Source organism: Plectropomus leopardus, chromosome 1 (assembly GCF_026936395.1).
Source record: "Plectropomus leopardus strain MGB_pleo_1.0 chromosome 1, ASM2693639v1, whole genome shotgun sequence".
Lineage (NCBI taxonomy): Eukaryota > Metazoa > Chordata > Actinopteri > Perciformes > Serranidae > Plectropomus > Plectropomus leopardus.
Genome location: NC_142176.1, coordinates 967,935 through 984,868, shown reverse-complemented (window position 1 = coordinate 984,868; position 16,934 = coordinate 967,935). Strand labels below are relative to the sequence as shown.

The 16,934-nt window shown below is 42.8% G+C and overlaps 1 protein-coding gene across 12 annotated transcripts in view; it reads left to right on the top strand.

Moving 5' to 3' along the window:
* Positions 1–16,934, top strand: part of kifc3 (kinesin family member C3) — a 67,307-nt gene that overhangs the window by 28,618 nt on the left and 21,755 nt on the right. For 7 of the 12 annotated variants that reach the window (XM_088075546.1, XM_088075287.1, XM_088075321.1 and 4 more), the window contains exons 2-5: positions 10,584–10,704; positions 15,103–15,245; positions 15,958–15,993; positions 16,197–16,347. In XM_088075546.1, coding sequence (XP_087931672.1) covers positions 10,623–10,704; positions 15,103–15,245; positions 15,958–15,993; positions 16,197–16,347 — 412 coding nt within the window. In that variant the 5' untranslated portion in view covers positions 10,584–10,622. Of the gene's footprint in view, positions 1–8,199; positions 8,361–10,583; positions 10,705–10,790; positions 10,909–15,102; positions 15,246–15,957; positions 15,994–16,196; positions 16,348–16,934 lie in introns of those variants that run through there. The other 5 variants (XM_088075369.1, XM_088075473.1, XM_088075512.1 and 2 more) reach the window with 4 other exon arrangements.

Below are 16,934 nucleotides of genomic sequence, written 5' to 3'. Positions count from 1 at the left end.
TCGTCGATGTTTTTATCCTGAATTTTCATCATCGTGGAGTTTCAGGTTGGATCTAAAATGCGACTCACGGTTGGTTGTGTTTTGGTGTCCTTGAGGGAACGCTGTGTGTGTGTGTGTGTGTGAGAGAGAGAGAGAGATGCAAAAGTTTGTTGCTGCAACTAGTCTGTTTGTAAAGAAAAGAAAACTCACCAAAAATGTTCAGAGGAAGAAAAGGCAAGAAATGAAGAGAAAAACAAAGAAACTTTTAAGGAAAAAGAAATTGCCAAATTTGTTCAAGAAAAACAAGTGGCCAAAAGTTTATGCAGATTTTGACACCCATTAACAACAAAAACCACAAAAGGATGTGAAATCATAGAGTCCTCTCCTCGATTCGTTGCCTCAGCGAGCTTCAGCGCTGCATTTCTGAGCTCTGAACGTTCAGAGGAGGAAAATTTAAAGTTTTGAGATGAAAATGTTTTTGCCTTTTTTTATTTTGTCGGCTTTGCTGACAGACAGCCGGCTAACTGCATTAACACGTGGAAACACAGAACTCGCTGCACGACCTCTGGTCTCCACTCGTTAGTTAATGAGAGCCTCGGCTGCTCTGCAACAAGCAGCCCCCCCCCCAAAAAATATGCTCAGCCAGTTTTTCCCATTGACCACCATTATGAAATAAATGAAAACCACTGACAGCCACTATAAAAGAGAAACCACTGACGGGACACCTGCTACTGCAAACAAGGTCAGTTTCAGGGGGACACTGGGGACATTGGGGACACGTCCTCCTCCGTGTTTACAGTATGTCCCACTTAGAACTGGGTAATATGGCCTAAAAATAAAAGCTCTGATTTTTTTCACATCAAACTTGATTTATGATGGTAATTGACTTTTTCCTTTTTTAAACGAACTGCAAATGTCAAAGAAAAGACTCAAAACAAGTTTTTGTTTTGATTTTAGAAATAAAAATCAACAAAGGCAAACTGAAAAATGTAAAAGGCTTCAAGTCAGTTTTGCTTTTTGTTCAGTTTTGTGTTTGAAACACTGGAGTATTGAAAATTAGGGGTCGACAGATTATTGATTTATTTTAATGGTTGCCGAAAAAAATGAATTAATGAAAAAAGTTTGCATATTACACTCAACAGACACCAGAGAGGGCAGAGTGTAGCATGAACCTTTACTTTTATAACCTCTGGGAGCTATTTTTATTTATTCATTTTTATTTATAAAGATTATGAGATTATTTTTTAAAACGTGTGAACTTGCTGTATTTGATGTTGAAAGTTTCAGTTTTGATCAAACATTTGCTAAAAGCACTGAAACAAAGTTTCCTGTTGCAGTTTGTTATATTCCAAATTCTAAATTTGGCCAAAAAAAAGGCAATGATGTACAATAATCTGTATCAGTATCGGCCCTGAAAACCAATATCGACCAATCGTCATTCAACATTAGTTCATGTTAGCAGACGATGTTATTGGTCGCGTTGAGACGATCGGAGCATCGGTCCGTGTCCTCCAGCTCTCTGTGAAGGTTTCACGTGTTCGGCTGTACAGACGAGGCGGCTGGTGACGCACAGCTGATAGCTTTCAGCGCGTGTATAACACTGTGTTCTTACGAGACTGATGTTATATAACAGTTATACAAGTTTCTTTTATCAGTTAACAGCAATAAGCTGTTGCTTCGTATCGTGATCGTTTATCTCTATCAGAGTCTGTTAACAGACACTTTGTGAGATTCACGAGTTAGTTCGATCAGACAGTTCGTCTCTGCAGCGTGTGTCCGCTCACTGCCGTGTCCTCCGTCACCTCCGGTCCCGGATCAGACAGCGTGTGTGTCGGTGTCTCTCGGGCTGTGGACGGTGTCAGACGAGTATGTCCCTGTCTCACTGCACGTCACAGTAACATCTGTAACAGCTGGTTTACTCCCAGTGAACGGCGGTTTACTAAAACCCGTCACAGCTGCTCCCTCCTGGGCTTCCTCATGACTTTTAGTAAGTCCAGAGATACGTGAACAGCGCCAACTAGCTGTCTGACCCTGTGTTTACACTATTTAACGGATTTTGAACGGCCGTGAAGCCGAGTGATGCATGCAGAGTAAAGAGTCCCAGTGATGTTATTCTGTATATCAGCACTCATGTAATGCCTCTCGGCCAATCAAATTGCTTGATCAGGACTAACTGTTGTATAATGCTAATAGCATAATGAGCTGACGTTGTGATGTGCACCAGCTGCATGCAGAGCTTGGTATCAAGTGCCCAGCGCAAATTTTTTTGGCACTAAAATGCATATGGACCTGGCATTTTGAACCCTGTAGGCGGGAAAAGTGAACAGGACACTGACTTTCAGAAGCAGAGACACCTGAAACATCGTCTCTGTGTCCTCTGTGCTCCTCAGCTGTGGACGGTTTGATTCATCGCAGCACATTCTGGAACCGTGAAAGATGTTTTTTCTGATACCGAGGAGACGGGAGAGTCAGACATGCAGCTTTACATTTAAAATCACAGACTAAAAGTGTCAGACTGCAGAAAGAGATGGAGCACTTTGTGAAAGCGACCTCTGACCCTGATGACAAGCACACCGACGGCCTCACAGCGTACCACCACTACGTCCTGTCCTCGGTGCTCCCTGAAGCCGAGCAGGAGTTTCTCTGCATGCAGAAGAAGAACAAGGCGCTGGAGAAGGAAAACGAGGCCTTCAAGAAGAAGGTCCGCTTCCTGATGACGGAGGCGGAGCAGATCAGGGCGGAGCGGCAGAGAACCCAGAAGCTGATGAAGAACGGAGAGCAGCAGAGGAGCCAGCTGCTGCTCTGCAGGAACGAGCTGTCGCTGCTCGGGAAGAAGATGAGCATCCAGGAGACGGAGCTGAGGAGGGAGCGCCGGCAGAGCCGGAGCCTCCGAGAGGAGCTGGAGACGCTCAAGAAGGAGCTGCAGGCGGCGAAGCAGGGCGGCGTCAGCCAGAGGGCCGAGACGCTGCGCCTGAAGGAGCAACTTGAGCAGGTGGTCCGAGACAGAGACGGCCTGAGCGACTCGCTGCTGCGCTGCAAACACGAGTGCTCCGAGTTACGGGACAAGATCAGCAGCCAGAAGTCGAGCGTGAACCAGAAGGAGAGCCGGTGCAGAGAGCAGAGAAAGCAGATCCACGTCCTGACGCTGGAGAGGCAGAAGCTGGAGAAGGAGCGCAGCCTCGTGGAGAGCGGCGCCGAGGAGCAGAGGAGGGAGCTCCGGAGGCGAGGGGAGGAGCTTCACGCGCAGAGGGAGAAGCTCAAAGAGAGCAGGAGGTGTCACGCTGTCGGGGATCAGATCGGGAAGAGGATTCTCATCGTCCCGCAAAGATCTCACGCAGTCAGGAGAGCCCGAGCGGAGGCGCCTCTGCAGAAGCTGCAGAAGCTCGAGTCCGTGCAGAAGGAGCTGCTCGCCAAGACGGAGGAGCTGAGGAGGACTCAGAGACTCTGCAAGGAGCTGAAGGACAAACTCACCAAGGTGGCGGGGCGTTTCCAGCAGTGCCAGGCGACAGTCAGAGAGCAGAGAGACAAGCTGAAGGCGCTGACGGCGGAGAGGAACATGTACCGCAGTCTGACGGAGACGCTGGGGACAGAATCCGCAGACGTGAGACATAACCGCGGGGACAGACAGCGAAACAAGAGGAGCAAAACCACCAGAGGGTCCTGATACCAATAAACGGACTTCACTTTACACTCATCTAATTTTTGGGGATTTTTGTTCCTCTGTGCTGGCGATAGCTGCGTCCGGAGGCGTTATGTCCTCAGGTTGTCCGTCTGTCTCCTTCAGTGTAAGGTCTCGAACACCTTGAGGTGGGGATAGGCCATAAATCAAATACACTCGATGCATCGCGGCTTGTTTCAATGTATATTAATCAATCAAATTTTATTCATATAGCACCTTTCAAACAAACTGAACGCATTTAAACGTTCTTTATGAGTTATAAACCGACTGCAGCAGTTTGCAACCGTGGAGCACTGCTGCGATCTTCAGAAGGTATTATCTCACAGAGAATCAACGACCAGCTTTAACGGCGCTGCAGGGACGGTCTGACCTAACGAGCGGTACTCGTGTCAGTGGGAGCAGGTTTGTGGGTTTTTTGAGAGACGTGGGAGTCTTTGCCGTCTGTGAACTGGAGAGCTGCTGGTTTGTTTCCAGCTCGCTCACATCGCAGTTACAGTTACTTTTCTGTTAACGCTAACATCCAACTGCTGACCGGAAGCGTCACGACCACCGAAAAAACCATCACTTCCTGACCGAAAATTAAAAACAAAAAAATCCCCAAACTGTTTATTCAGTTATAACAAAATCTCCTTTATTTACCTTTACTATAACAATACTTAATACTTTTAACTAGACATCAGTATTTTATTCAACTTTATTATAACAGTAGTTTTTATGTAACTATGGCAGCTACTTTATTTGTAGTTCATTTCATCATTTTGTGTTTTCACAGAAGTTTAAAGGGAGATTTAAATATTTAAACATTTTTAGTTATTGCTTCAGACTGGAGGCTCAAGTTTAAAAAAAATAATAATTTTGCAAATTTTTGGTAAAAAATCTAGTTTTAAAAAAATTAAATCAAATCAATATCAGCATGGTTTGATTGTGCGGTTATCTGCTGCTGCAGCTCATCGTTCAGTGAACAGACCTCAACATGTCTCCTGTTTTCACTGATGAGACACAAAGAAGCTGCTGATCAAACCTCAGACCGCTTCTTTAAAATAACATAAACGCCAAATGTCTGAGCCGGCAATTATTTTAGGATTTCATTCACACCTGGACGATCTCTGCATCGGCTGGTCGTTGATCTTATTTTCCAGATAGGAGAGAAAAAAAACACTCTATTTAGGATCTGTGATGTGTGTGTGTGTGTGTGTGTGTGTGTGTGTGTGTGTGTGCGCAGAGCAGGCAGGGTTTGACTCTGAACACATGGAGACTGAATAAAAACAGAGAGAGATGATTTGACCCAGTTTTGAGGAGGAGGAGGAGGAGGAGGAGGAGGAGGAGGAGATCTTAGTGTCTGCAGGAGAGGATGTGCTGCAGGTTTCATATCAGTGTTGTAAAATTGTGACTAAATATTTTTCAATATAATCCAGTTTAAATGTTGATTTTTAATTTTTTTTTAGCATTTTTCTAAATTAAATAAAATAAATAAATTCTTACAAACCAATATGGTTGACAAAGAAATTCATAGATAAAATGCTCCTCGTTTTTAATAATTAAAGAAACACCTTCGGGATCATCAGACTGTTGCAGCTGAATTAAACAAACTCTACATACCTGCTCATGTGAACATGAAAATTAATAATCATCCAATAATAATCATAAAAGTACAACATGGGGGCCCGTCGTTTAGGGCCGTGTGATATGACTTTAAAACATTATCATGATATTTTAATGCCACGTCGCATTACATGATATATAATGCAATATTTTTAAATGTCCTTCATAGGGTTCGGTTTGGTTTTCAGGTCCGATACAGATTATTAAGGTACAAGGTAGATTTGTTAGTCATTTATTTCTAAATGTAGTTTAGAAAAAAGATAAATAAATAAATGTATATTAGTAGTTTATGAAACAGATAAAGAATATTTGGAACCGATATGCATTTAAAATAAAAATGAAAATTGTTCTGTCAATATTTAGAATTAAAATAAACTCAACAACACAAAACTGGAAACTTTCAACACCAAATACAGCAAAGAAAGTTCAGTAAAAACTTAAATAAAAAAAATCAACAAATAAAAATAGTTCCCTGAGGTTTTACAAAGTGAAAGTTCCTCCCACGGCTGACAATAAATGTTATTTTTTTAAAAGGAGATTTCAACACAATGTTTTCTGCAGAACACCAAACTACATTCATATTTTATTAATTTAGTATGAAGATCTGATGCGCACATGCATGTTTGTGTGCGTGCGTGCGTGCGTGCGTGCGTGCGTGTGCTTGTGTGCAGTCACATGGTAATATGAGCTGTTCACCACAGGGGGGAGTCATGTGACTCTACAGAACTGAGTGTTTAGTTTTTACCAGTAAACAAAAAAAAACTTTTATGTGTGTGTGTTCACACTGATCTAGAGTCTGTCTGTGTGTGTGTGTGTGTGTGTGTGTGTGTGAGTGTGTGTGAAGTGAAGGTGTCAGACAGTGTCAGACGGCAGCAGATGGTACAGAAATCAGTTGTCTGCCGGCTCCAAGAAACTAATCGTTCCTCAGTTCCTGCAAAAATCAAATCGAGCTGAAGACAGAGGTTAAACAAACTGAGAACGTGTGTGTGTGTCTGTGTGTGTGTGTGTGTGTGTCTGTGTGTGTGTGTGTGTGTCTGTGTGTGTGTGAGAGTGAGAGAGAGAGAGGTTACTCTGAGTTCTGCAGTGTGGACAGTCTGCAGGGAGAAATGTGTCAGCAGCTGTCAACATTAATAACACTGTCATACACTGCTCTGTGTGTGTGTGTGTGTGTGTGTATGTGTGGCTGCCTGCATCTTACTCCATACTTTAAGCTTTAATCTGCACTCACAATGCATCGTGTGTGTGTGTGTGTGTGTGTGTGTGTAATACCTTCTTATCCCGGAGGTTTTAACCATCAAAGGAACGTCGTTGTGAGAATAAATCGTTGGTTGTGAAATCCTGCTGGATGTTTGGACTCAGAGGACGCACGCTTATACATTTATATACTCTTTGTTTTTAGGTTTCCTAGTCTGTGATGGCAAACACTTGATTTTAAAAATAAAGAAAATCAGTAATGAAATAATTATTAGTTGCAGTTGGGGATGTCAGCAATTCCAGAATCCATGTGTGGCGGTAGCTGAAAAACGCCTTTTTCTTCGAGCTTGTGTGTCCCTTTTTTTAAATTATTCTGTGTCCCCTCTACAAATTCCGATGTTTTTGTGGGTCCCTGAACGCAGCACAGAGCTCTCCGTGAGTCTTTTTTCAGTCGATGTGATGAGATCAGATGGATGGATGAGAGGAGCAGCTGCTGCAGAATAAACAGTTCAGTTTCGCTGCGTCTGGTGTTCTGCTGCTCCGTCTGTGCCCAGAGTACACCCTGCAATCCGACAGTTTGATGCAGTCAATAACTGAACAGTTGATGTATTCTAACAGCTCCTGATAAACAGACCAACTCCAATAATGGAAAACCAATATGTGGTGGTGGATGTTTTGTGGAGGGGTGCCCCTTTAAAGTTTCAAATCATCAGTCAGAGACCCCTCAAGCTACTGCGGTTCCTTCAGGTCGAGCAGTCTTTTTTGGGGTTTTTTGTACTTCTGGGGAGATGTTTTGGTCCCCAGATTTTGCTGTGGAGTGGGCGCTCTTGACTTTAATGATACAAGCTGCAGCTGATGTGATGCAGCGGCACAGAGGAGGAGACACTCCGCACTGTGAGGCTCTGAGACGTTTTCTTTCTTCTTCTTAGAAATGTTGAATCTGTAGCTCACAGCAGCTTTTTATGACACAGTCTCTGACTCGTGTTTGAGGTCTCGTGTCATCAAAAAATGTTGTTTTGCTCTTAAGACCTGTTAGCACATAAGCTTGTTTATTATGTTAAGTGGATGCTGCTGTCACGCTGGACCTCCAGCTGGACCCCAACAACCCAGAATTGTTGAATATTCATATGTAACGTCTGAATCTGATTTGATTCGCCGATTCAGTCGGGTACAGCTCTAGTCCCTAGCCACGTATAAAACCCTGAAGTCAAACTAATGCCTCTCTGAACATTTAAATCTCAGTGAAAGTGTCATTTATGGCTGAACACTGAGGTGGAAGAAAACAGCTTCTAGTCCTATTTTCAGCATGAAGTAGTGGTTCATTTCAGCCTCTGGTGGATGAAATGAGAACTACAACAACAAACATTTAGAAAATCACCCTGAGAAAAAAAATGTGTTTATCCTGCAAAATCTTTTTCCTCCTGATTTTAAGCTCAGAAGAGAAAACACTTTAGATTGGATTTAGAAAGTAGATTATCTTTTTTTTCTCTCTTGGCCTCTCAGAGCTTCCATACTGCGCTGCTGTTCTGGATCAGGTGTTCCAGGTGTACCTTATTAAGTGGCCTCTTACAGGTGAACGAGAGAGTGAGAGTCGCAATCATTCGTTAACCTCTTAGTGTGATAGTAAAGCAGGACAGTCGCTGCGCGGCTGCGGTCAGTCGGGGGTTAAAGAGGCCATCTGCTGCGAGGATTAACAGATTACTGAGTCCAGGTGGATCTAGGTTAGCTCTGCAGCAGGTCACTGGTTGTGTGTGAATGGCAGACTGGGACCAGTTTGGCGTGTGGAGGATGTGAGCGGAGCGGCGGCATGCTGGGCTGGGTGGGAACGCTCATCAACAAGAGCTGGCTGGACAGAGAGCGCGGCGTCCAGCCGGCAGAGAGGAGAGCTCGCTGCGGACATGGACTGGTGAGACATGAAGGAACAGGGTCAGGTCAGAGGCTGCCGTCTGATTGGTGGAGCCCGCAGGTTAGACGGGACGAGGAGCGGGACGAGGACAGACGGGTCAGGAGACACTGATTTTATAAAAACTGCATTTCAGAGCATTAATTCTACCTGTGTGACATGTCGCTGATGCATTTGTAACGTGTGCGTATGACACTCGCTGTTACACAAGATCGTTTGTCACCAGCCGGGCGCCACCACATCGATTTAAGAGTTTGTATGACGTAACCCATCGGCAGGAGCGGTTATTGGCGCGATGCAGTGCATTCTGGTAGTTGTGGGTTTTGTACCTCTTCTCTGTTTTCAATGCTCATGAGGCACATTTCCAAAGTATTTTCATCTTTCTGCTGCAGAGACGGACGTTTTACTTATTTATATTCAGCATTAAAACACTTTTTTAACCAGCTCCTCCAAGATTTCATGGGCTGTTTTTGGGGATTGTTGTGGCCTGAAATGTCTGATTTCACGGCAGCTTTTCTAAAAAAAACAGTGCGATGCATGTTGAGATGTTGACAGCAATTTTATTTTATTTTATTGTTATATCAGGAGGCTGCTGCCTGAATATTAACAGGCACTAAAAAGTGTGATCCCATCACTCCTGTGCCAGCAGGTTTACATAGGGGTGTGAATCTTTCAGTATCACACGATTCGATTCGATTTCGATTCTTGTCGCCACAATTCGATTCAGAATTGATTCTCAATGCAAAATGATTTCCGATTCAACATATAGGAGGTGTAGTTTCAGGATCTGTGAAGTGAGTGTTATGGAGGTTTTATTATGCACAAGCTTTTTTGTTGTAGAAAACCTTTCCCAAATGTTGGGAATCAGAAAGTAAAAAAAATTAACACTGTAATTATAGTTCAAAAAATAGACACAAAAGTCACTTGTTTTTTTGCAGTTCGTGTATGCCATTATCTGTGCGATTCTGCAAAGCAGCTGCTGCAGAGGGCCACATCAGTCCCGACACTTCAGAGAGGGCCCTGATTCTCCTGCCTGCATTCTGCCTTAGTATTATTATTATTATTATTATTGTCATTATTATTATTATTATTATTATTATGTTATTGTTGTTATTATTATTATTGTTGTTGTTGTTGTTGTTGTTGTTGTTGTTGTTGTTGTTGTTGTTGTTGGGGCTACCAGCGTTTATTCTAATGCAGGAGATTTTACCAATAACACAGATCGATAGATTCAGGATTCGACCAATCACAGTGCAGTTTGCTCCAGATGACGTATGCCTACGTAAGCGGATACAAAGCCTCGTATCGTCCTCTGATTGGTGGACAATAATAAACAAACCTCTGACCTCTCCAAAGGAACTATGGGAAACCAATATGGCGTTTAGCATCGATGCTAACGTACTTTTATCACCGAAATATGATTAAAATATGGACGAAAAACATCCGATATCGGATCTGTCGCCACGGATTTATTGATCAGCGTCCCGTAAAAACACCTGAATTCCCAGCTGACGCTGATGCCAGCTCTCACCGAGAAAACCGAAGCTTCGGACAAACGGGCTCAGAGTTACCGGACTTTCAGAAATGATAGCGCAGTTAAGAGCAGACCGTGTCCAGTAAAAACAGTCTGAATCGGTTTCTCCACCTCTGCGTTTACACTGTTTACTGTGAGTTATTGATTTAACCATTTTAATGATCCGTCTCAGCACATTACCGGCAGGATTTATTGACCCTCTGTGTGCCGGAGCGTCAGCCCCCAAACTGTGACTCCGTTATCTTCCTTTAAATCACTTTCTGTTTTCGAAAAGCTTCATGAACATTTAATCTGTGGACGCTGCAAGGTTTAATCATCCCGCTGCAAGGTTTAATCATCCCGCTGCAAGGTTTAATCATCCCGCTGCAAGGTTTAATCATCCCGCCGCGAACACTGCGTTTCTTGTATGCATTTTTCCCACTATTAATTAGTATTAATTAATGATGACTGTGCTGTTTGCGCTTTGTTTTATTGTTGTTTATCTGTTGCTGTTACAGAAATAACGTTTATTAGTTTATTATTGGTTTATTATTAGTTTATTATTAGTTTATTATTCTCTCTGGAGCCGCTGCTGCGAAAAACGGAACCTCGACAGAGCTGTTTTAAATGATCTCAGTTTTATTCTGAAAACCACAGGTGTAATTCTTTGTCTTCCTGTGTGTGTGTGTGTGTGTGTGTGTGTGTGTGTATAGCCGGTCCAGCGGTCCAGCGCTCTGCTCAGCCCGGCGGTCATGTTCAGCACACGAAAGACCTGGGACCTCGGCCACGCCCCCTGCCTGCAGGAGCTCTGGAAGAAAGACATCTCATTGGACGGTGAGTCAGACGTCTGTCGCAGAGGAGGCGGGGCCACAAACACCAGCGTGGCTGCATTTTTGGCATGACAGAGAGTGTGTGTGTGCGTGTGCGTGTGCGCGCGTGCGCGCTGAGGGAGGAGAGGTGAGTCATACCTGTCAGTGATGAATGGAGTTCAGCAGCGAAAGGCAGCAGAGGAAACCTGAGTGTGTGAGACACAAACAGGTGAGCAGATCACGTCGCGTTTGTTTATTTGTTTATTTATTTGTGTGTGTGTTTGTTGAGTGTGTGTGTGTGTGTGTGTGTGTGTGTGTGTGTTTTTCTCAGCTGATCGTTTTACAGTGAGAGTCTCAGGAGGCGTCAGATCAGGTTCACAACAACACTGGAGCTTTTGTCAGACTCACAGAGAGTTTCTGTTTCCGCTCACGCTTTTGTTTTTTCTTTTATTCTTCGTTTTATTCGCCGTTTTCCATGAAGAATCATTTCTCAACCAGCTGCCATATTAATGTTTCCGAAATATGATATTTTTCAACTCCTGACATCTACGAAAATGCGTCAAACATGCAGCTCTCAGTGCAGAATTAACGCTCCTCGCCGCGCTGCTGTTTGTATCAGAGTAAATACACAAAGAATTAACAAAATACACCGACCTCGAGACAAAAACACACACTTTGGTGGACACACACACACAGCCTGCAGGCGCAGAGCGCTCAGTGACCCGTGGCCGATTTAGTTAATCCAGAGAAAACGTGCAATCGATTGTTGAACAGCAGGAAGAAATTCAGTCCATCAGTATCTTATATCAGTAAATATTCAGCAGATTTATCCGTAATGAATTAACGAGTTTTTACAAATTATTCTGCTTTAAGAAGCAGCTCAAGACACGTTTCTCTGGCTCTTAATTAATTCCCCCGTCTATTTATTTTTATTGCATAAAAAGGTTGATATTTCTTATAAACTTTTTTTTATGGGCTTTTATTGTTTTTACTTTTGTCTTTTAATATTTCTTTTATATTTATATTTCTTTATTTGTTTTCCACCTCTGGCCGGTCTGCAACTTATTTCCAGACTTATGGTATCCATGTGCTGTGTAATTATTTTATTTTATTTTATTTTATTTTTATATAAAAAAAAAAAATATTTATTTCTATATTTGTTTTCAGCTGCATTTCATGTATAGCAGCTGAAAAAAAGGATATATTGGATTATAAATAGTTAATTTGCTGGATTCACAAAAACTGAAGTTTTTTTTTTTTTTTTTTTTAGAAGATTTTTTTTCACAACATGAGATTTAATTCCCACTTTATTCAGATAACTCACGTCTAGAGCCTTATTTTATTTACTTATTTGTTATTTTATTAGTTTATTTGCACACAATAAAAACTGCGTAAAATCCAGATGAATAAAAAAAAGTGTCCCCCAACTTAAAAACAGCAAACAAAAAGGAAGAAAAAACAAAGAAAACCCCCAAAATAACATTTCACACATTTTTAGTGACTCCAGTTTAATGATCAGGGACAGAACATCTTTTAATAACTTTAATTTAAAGGTTCTGCTGTCAGCTGCAGACGATTTAACTCTGTCGTCTCCACAGTTAAAAACATCAACGCTGTAAACACGTTCAGATTATTGACTCATCAGGTCATGAATAAACATGTCAGAGTCGGCTTTAAGCGCATTAAAAATCATTTTGAAACGGTGCAGTTCAGAGTTTCACGCGGTCGACAACTTCAGCTCAATCAGGAGATTTTTGACCACAGAAGAAATCAGCAGTCACGGTGATTGGCTCTGATAGATATTGATTGTTTTGGTCCAAAGTGACGTCTTCATTGTGTTTGATCAGTCTGATAAACGGCTCAGACGAGTGAATGAACAGAGAGGAACTGATGAAGAGTCGGCATGAAGAAGCTTCAGCCGCAAAACTTTTAGACCCGCTTCACACAGACGGGTAGTTTTATTTTAAATGTGAGTTTAAGCTTTTCGTCCAAATACAAAGTGTGTTTGAGGTCACTGAAAACGGTTCGATGACGTCTGTCCAGGCGGAAGATGTTCAGAAACCGGATTTTCAGTGTTGACGTGCTGTTAATAGTTTATTATGAGGATCCTCTTAACTGAGACAACAAAAAACCCAAAACTGTGATAAAACTTTATGGTAATAAAAGTAATCAATACAATAAAAATCAATAAATTATCATTTTAATGGTAAAACAAAAATACGACATTAACAATACTAATCAATGACAATAAAAATGAATTCACCAATTAATCAATCAACCACCAATAAGAATCAAACAAAATAAAACGGAGGTGTGTGTGTGTGTGTGTGTGTGTGTGTGTGTGTGTGTGTGTGTGTGTGTGAGTGAGAGACACAAACGAGGCAACATTTCATAAAGACGTGACCAAAATAAAGTTGCTCTAAGCTGCTAACGTTTCACTCGATACGATACTATATCGATTCTTTGGACGAAGGATTCGATATCCGCTGATGTCATATCGTCTGTCACGATATGACTTAGATTTGATTTCGAGGTCCGCCATCAATATGATGTTTAACACGATCTGCTGCACAGGCTGACACCACTGTCTGTTTTTATTTTGGCCATAAAAGATAAAAATCTCACATAAATCAGGTCGATAACTGTAACTCGTTAAGTTTACTTTAACCCTTTAAGGACTGTTTGCTGCATTTTAGTCTCTTTTTGTTCTTCTTTTTTTGATAATTGTGTGTGTGTTCATGCACGTGTCCTAAATGTAGTCCAGATTGTGTATTTGAGTGGATTCAGTGAGTTTTCGGCTCAGCTCCCACAGTAACAGTAACTTCACCACGCTGAGGTGCACAGGCGTCCTGATGACCTCCAGAGGTCACGCTTACGTAATCCGTCACATCACCTCTGACTCTGAGGCCTCCGCCGGTCGCCGGGTGGTCTGACGTATTTTTCAGGCGCTTCAGTTGCATTTTTGTGTTTTTGTTTCAGCTGAGATTTTTTTATGGTAATGCTTCTGTGGACCAGATTTTTAAAATGGAAAACGGAGAAAAAAGGTGGTGTCAGTGTTTAATCTGAGTCCACAGAAAAAACAAACACGCAGCGTTTTCTCCTGCAAAGTGTGTGTGTGTGTGTGTGTGTAATTCTGTTGTCTGACTCTGTCTGTGTGTGTGTGTGTGTGTGTGTGTGTGTGTGTGTGTGTGTGTGTGTGTGTGTGAGTGAGTTAAGTCTGTTTAATACTCAGATTTTTCTCACAGAGTGCAGATTGTTCTCGGGTTGATAAGATTTGAGGCCTTGTACAAAACTTGAGACCACACACACACACCCACACGCAGCAGCAGCAGGTTAATGTGTCAGGGTTGTTATCAGCTGTTATCTGGTCGGACTGGTTTCCATGGAGCTGAGGAGGAGTGCAGGTTTGGGGAGGAGAAACAGTTTGAGGTTGTTTCTTGTTTTTTGTTCATTGACCTCAATAATCTGGGATCACTTTGTGATCTGCTTACACTTTTCATTCTGTTCATTCTTTTCTCCTCAAGAGAGTTACGTTTGCTCGCACACACACACACACACACACACACACACACACACACACACACACACACACACACACACACACACACACACAGGCATCAGGAGGTCTGTGGAGTTCAGGCTCCTGTTCCAGTCAAACCAGCAGTCCCACCGTGAGTGAACTGGTTTTTTCCTGCAGTTTTTCTCAGCGTGGCTCCTGAAGCACGTCACTCTCAGTTTTGGGACTTTGGGACAAAATAACTTCAGAATAACTTTCTCACTGGAAGCACCACTAATACCAATGTTTTTTTCATGCATTTTTGGAAATGAAAATGCACAAAGTGTTCGTCCCTCGTGATGTGTTTAAGGACTGTTGGAAGTGTGAAAGTCGAGGGATCATTTCTGTTTTTACAGTTTCTGGCTGTGATGGTGTTATTTTGGTTATTTTTATTTTGGCGGGTCTGCAGGTTTGGGAGGCATGTTTCTTATAAAATAAAGAAAAAAGAAAGAAACCAAAATATTTGTAGCTGTTCGTGCCGCTGACTCTGCTGAGCTTATTAACGCTGTCGTCTTCTTTGTGTGTTTATACTCGGCGCTCTGTAGAGGAACGCCTTCATGCAGGCGCCTGGTCTTCTTCTGTGGTGTGTCATTACACAGTTACACTGCCAGCTGCTGGCCTGGCGCGCAGACTGCAGCGTTTTCGGTTGTTTTTGTGGATCCGTGTACACGAGGATTTTTTTAAAAGCACAAAGAAAAGACTTTTCTGTTTGTAGTTCTCGTCTGAATGTGTCCGCCGTCCAAAAACTCGACCGAAAGTGATGACGTGTGACAGCTGTCGATGGATTTTAATGATCAGAAGAAGAATTCAGCGTTTGTCTGTAGATCCTTCACTGTCTGACCGTCTGTCCGTCCCGTCTGTCCGCAGCGAGCTCAGTGGACTTCCTGATGAGTGATGGTGAAGACGACGGCTCCTTCCTGTCTCTGCCCACCGCCGCCTTCTCACAGCGCCCCCCTCTGACCGCCGAGCTGACCGAATCAAACGCACCCAGCCAGCAGCTGCTCATCCAGGTAACTGTGTGTGTGTGTGTGTGTGTGTGTGTGTGTGTGTGTGTGCGTGCGTGCGTGTGTGCATGTGTGTGTTTGTGCGCGCAGTAACAGACTGCTGACTCACCGCTGACATCAGCGTTAACTGCGTGTTGACACCTCGGGGACACTTCCTGTCAACCTGCTCGTCACATCTGTGACATCACTGATGATCTGCTGTGATGTTTGAAAAACTATGCATGTTTCACACACACACACACACACACACACACACACACACACACACACACACACACACACACTCTGCTGCAGCTCACTCGCTGAACTTTATAACAGAACATTTAATGTAAATTAACCCTTTGAAAGCTGAGCACAGTGACTTTATTTCTTTCAAAAACATGGGAAGAAGACAGTGATTAATGAAAGAAGAAATGACCCAAAAATTAGCAAGACATTATTAAAAAAGTACAAGAAAATTACATGAAAATTAGTATTTAAAAAAAGGAAAACAGAAAATAAAAAAATCTGTAAATATCTTGCAAAAGAAACCGATGTGCTCAGGTTCAAAGGTTTAAATCCCTGTGAAAGTAAAACTTCAAATTCAGCACAAGAAAAGTGATGTGGATCCAGGTTTCAAAGAGACTTTCACTCTCATCTTGACCCCATGTGTCTCATCATACGTCCTCCTGTCTCACTGTGCTGTCCTCCATGTTTCCACGCTGTCCTCCGTCTGCAGAGGGTCACCTGGTCCTGCTGGTGGACCGCCGCCAACGTAAAAACCTTCATTCTGCCTCCGGCTGTCTCGTAGTTTCAGCTGCTTTCACTCCTTTTGTCCCTCTGTCCTCCTCTGTCCTCCTCTGTCCTCAGACATAGATGTGTTTGATGTCCTCTGCAGCTTCCTGCTCGTAGAATCAGCTCCTTTAGTTTAACAGATCAGAATATCTGAAGCTCATCTCTTCGTGTCTCTCTGTTCAGACTCTACAGGACAAAGTGTGCGAGTTTCAGGCTCGTCTTCGCTCTGAAGAAGTCACTCGCCGCCTGCTGCTCCAGCAGCTGCAGCAGCACAGCGACAAGACGTGTATCGCTGGAGTTCAGACGCCGCACGAGGAGTCGGCTCCGCCCAGCGGTTAGAACACAGCCAACCATACAGACGTTAGAGATGTTACAGGTTATAGATGTTACAGAGGTTATAGATGTTACAGAGGTTAGAGATGTTACAGAGGTCAGAGATGTTACAGAGGTAAGAGATGTTACAGAGGTTAGAGATGTTTCAGAGGTTATAGATGTTACAGAGGTTAGAGATGTTACAGGTTATAGATGTTACAGAGGTTAGAGATGTTACAGGTTATAGATGTTACAGAGGTCAGAGATGTTACAGAGGTAAGAGATGTTACAGAGGTTAGAGATGTTTCAGAGGTTATAGATGTTACAGAGGTCAGAGATGTTACAGAGGTTAGAGATGTTACAGACGTTAGAGATGTTACAGGTTATAGATGTTACAGAGGTTATAGATGTTACAGAGGTTAGAGATGTTACAGGTTATAGATGTTAGAGGTCAGAGATGTTACAGAGGTTAGAGATGTTACAGAGGTTAGAGATGTTACAGAGGTTAGAGATGTTACAGAGGTTAGAGATGTTACAGGTTATAGATGTTACAGAGGTTAGAGATGTTACAGGTTATAGATGTTACAGAGGTCAGAGATGTTACAGAGG